This window comes from Phytophthora cinnamomi (genome assembly GCF_018691715.1).
Source record: "Phytophthora cinnamomi strain GKB4 chromosome Unknown Contig63, whole genome shotgun sequence".
Taxonomy (NCBI): Eukaryota; Oomycota; class Peronosporomycetes; order Peronosporales; family Peronosporaceae; genus Phytophthora; species Phytophthora cinnamomi.
The window spans coordinates 364,086-367,374 of record NW_027150996.1 but is presented as its reverse complement, the minus strand read 5'-3'; the positions used below and the strand labels follow the sequence as shown (position 1 = coordinate 367,374).

Sequence of the window (3,289 nt, the reverse complement as noted above, 5' to 3'; positions counted from 1 at the left end):
GTGATAATATTTTGGGATAGGATTGGACATGACCATAAATCAGATTCAAATTTGCCTTGGACAACGCAAGTGCCTTCGACTTCGCTTGGAATCGGGGTTGGCATTGACCCATCAAGAAGCAGCAATATATTCGGTAGCAGATCTAGTGTCGGTTGATTAATCTGGATAATATATTGGCCAGATCAATATTCCCAGTGAACACCTACAGGTGTAGATCCCAGATCACCCGGGGTTAACTACGTGGTCGGGTGGATCCTTGGTTCTCAACTACCCTGATCCTGCTATATGAAGCGGCAAGTACGACAAAGGGCGACCTACCGACTCGCAACAAAGGCCAACAACACACCACAAGACAACCACCCGGCCCAATCCAGATCCAGGCTGCCAGATCCAAGTCGGGAATCACTTGATCTGGACCAAGAACCGCGAGCAGAGTGAAGATTTCTGCGCTGCTCCACCGGCGTCTCACCAAGACGTTCCTACTTCAACACTTGACCTCTTCAGTAGTTATTAGAGGGTAAGGTCCAGCCCTACCGACGGGTACACAAATTGAGAGTTCAGCACTAATCACGCACGGATCATCGGAATACACCCTCCGTTAGTCGGTGTCTGGGCGCTATTAAGAAGTTGGATCTAGCAATCACGCAGATTTTGCTGATCCGGCTACACCACACAAGCAGCTTCTTCGCTCGACTTGAATCATCCTCCGACGGCAAATAACGGACTGAGATTGGTCCTAAAATACTACATAACGCCAAAAAATCTAAAATGGATGTTATCCCTCTGAATAGTAATGTCATTGTGAATATGCTAATAAATTCAACATTATATGCATAGGTGAGGATTCCTGCAGCTTACTTTCCCATTGTAACCGGCTGGTCGCAAGTGTTACTGAACTTTTCGGGCATGGGAATTTTCAGCCGCACAGCGGGTGAAAATAACTTGCTGGGGAGATGCGAGAATCAGATCGTCTCAGAAACGGAAAGCGTTTAGTTTCAAAGCTTGTAGCTTCCCAAAAAGCCGTTAACCCTCCTCGTCACACCCTGACTTGAAGGCGCATGCATGCTGGCTTTATCATCGCGCCCGCGGTATTCCTCCAAATCCGAGAGTCAATCGACATTTGTCAATTCGCTCTTGATCGTCAGTAAGAAGAAACATCTTGAATCATCAAGTCAAGCAACGCACGTAAATCGGCTTGGCACAGTGCTCGGAACATAAAATATTAAATTGAATTGGTTTTTGGAGAACGCGTAATCAGTTTCGGCAATTCATCGATCATCAATAATACGTATTCCAATAAATATAAAAATCGTATTAATAATAAGTTATTCCGTCCATATAATACGATAATTATGGTATTTATATTTTTTCACGACCACTGGCTTGGCCTTTGTCATGATTATGGGTGTTTATCCATCAGAGCCTGGACATTTCCTTCTGCTCGAGCGACAACTTCGACTCAGAGAAGTCGCTCACCATACCTTCGTTTTCGTCGGGAGGGATGTTCGGCTTGGTCGCTTTCACCTTCTCGCCGACATTCTCCATGCGTTCCTCAGACGTAGCCCTCTTGGACACACCCTCAGCTTCGTTACACTCGGACGCCATTTTCACGCTCGATGTCCCCGGCAGATGTTCGAACGTCGACTTGTGGATTATCGAGGTGGACGCCAAGGCCGTCCCCTTCCGAATCCAATACTCGATGTTCTCGTCACGTTCCGGGAAAATTTCCATGTCGCCCAGAACCTCGGCGTACGGTTTAACCAGTGAAGAGAAGGCAAAACTTCCCAACTTCGCAGGCGGCCGGCGATGGCGTTGTCTACCAATCGCCATCCGCTATCGACCACAGCGATTCCATAGTTTCTTCCAGATTCGCTCAGCATTTTCATCAAAATAGATTTTCATCTTTGTCCTCACGTCTTCGTCACAACATTCACGTGCTCCATACTGCCTCCCAATGCAGTCAGCATGCCAACTGAGCTGATCTTCATTAAACGGAGGTACTTTTTCTCGCAACGTAGACCTCCCCGATCTCTTTCTCCTCGATGTTCACCACAGCCACATCACCCTCTTCCTTCGATCCGATCATCTTGAACCCACTTTCTTTTCTTCTTTTCTCCAGACGAAGTTCCACGCATAGCAGACATCACCCGAGTCTGCTCCCTTGATAAATCCATGCAAACATTCATAACAGTAACCGTTCCTACTATAACGCCACGGTCACGGTTACCGCCTTCCGGGCCATTTACTAGACAAGAGGAAGGAGTGGTTCTGTAGTGGGTCTAACTTGACTCATAACTTTTGCTTACCCGTTGCGCAACGTGTATGAGGAAGCGTAAGTACTTAGTAATTACTTAGGTTAATTATATTTGAATACACAAATATAAGTTAAGTAAGATAGGATTCCAAGTGACTTTGATTAGGTAAAATGAGAACTGTATTGTTTGTAAATTGACCTTCCTCTAAAATATGCTAAAAACTGTTTATCATCTATGAAAGGGGTTGGCAGCGGCTGGCTGTCAGAGCCCCGCTAATATGCATGTCTCTGATTGGTAGAAAGATGCTGCTTTCAACCAATAGGATCTTTGGGTGTGTGTGGACCACTAACTATGGTGGCCCACTTCAATGTATCCATTGGTGTGTCTTACACCAAAGTGAGGAAGTATCCAAAACTTTTAACAGATAACCTATCTGTTAAAAATCACAAGTGGCTTGTAGCCACTTGTGCGTGTAACCCCGTTATACCATCCCCCCCTTAACGTTAGACGCGCGGGGTCTCCGCACGTCAATCTTCGGAATTAACATTTGGTCAATTCTCCGTGTTTGGAGAAGAAATCCGCGCTCATTCAACGATGAGCGCGCCTCAGAAGAAGACTTCGAAGTCGGTGGGGAGTCATTTCTCCATCGACGACTACTTCGAACGCCAGGAGGCGAAGTATGGCGATGTCGTCGACTTCGACGACGATGATGAAGATATGGAGGGCGAGGAGGACTCGCCCTCAAAGCGTAAAGACTCAGTGTCGAGCGAATCGCTCGGCCCTCATGCGAAGAACATACGTCCGCGTGAAGGGGACGAATCGGACGCTTCGAGCTCGAAGCGTTCGCGAACTGAGAGCGATACCCCACTCGCTTCCGCTGGGGCTCTCAGTACTCCGCGCGCTGCGCCTGCAGTGCGCGATCCATGGATGCCGTCCACGTCCGAGATCTCGGACCGGTATGGGAATTCGGTACCTCCGAATGAGGTGCTGCTGTACGTATGCGCCATCAAAGATGACGCCGTGACTGCCGAGCT

The 3,289-nt window shown here is 47.7% G+C and overlaps 1 protein-coding gene across 1 annotated transcript; it reads right to left on the bottom strand.

Moving 5' to 3' along the window:
* Positions 1-1,416: 1,416 nt before the first annotated feature.
* Positions 1,417-1,731, bottom strand: IUM83_13193 (uncharacterized protein; the record flags this gene model as incomplete). The annotated part of the gene is made up of 1 exon (XM_067937854.1): positions 1,417-1,731. One exon carries the CDS (start codon positions 1,729-1,731, stop codon positions 1,417-1,419), a length of 315 nt encoding a protein of 104 aa, XP_067786998.1.
* Between the last annotated feature and the right edge of the window lie 1,558 nt (positions 1,732-3,289).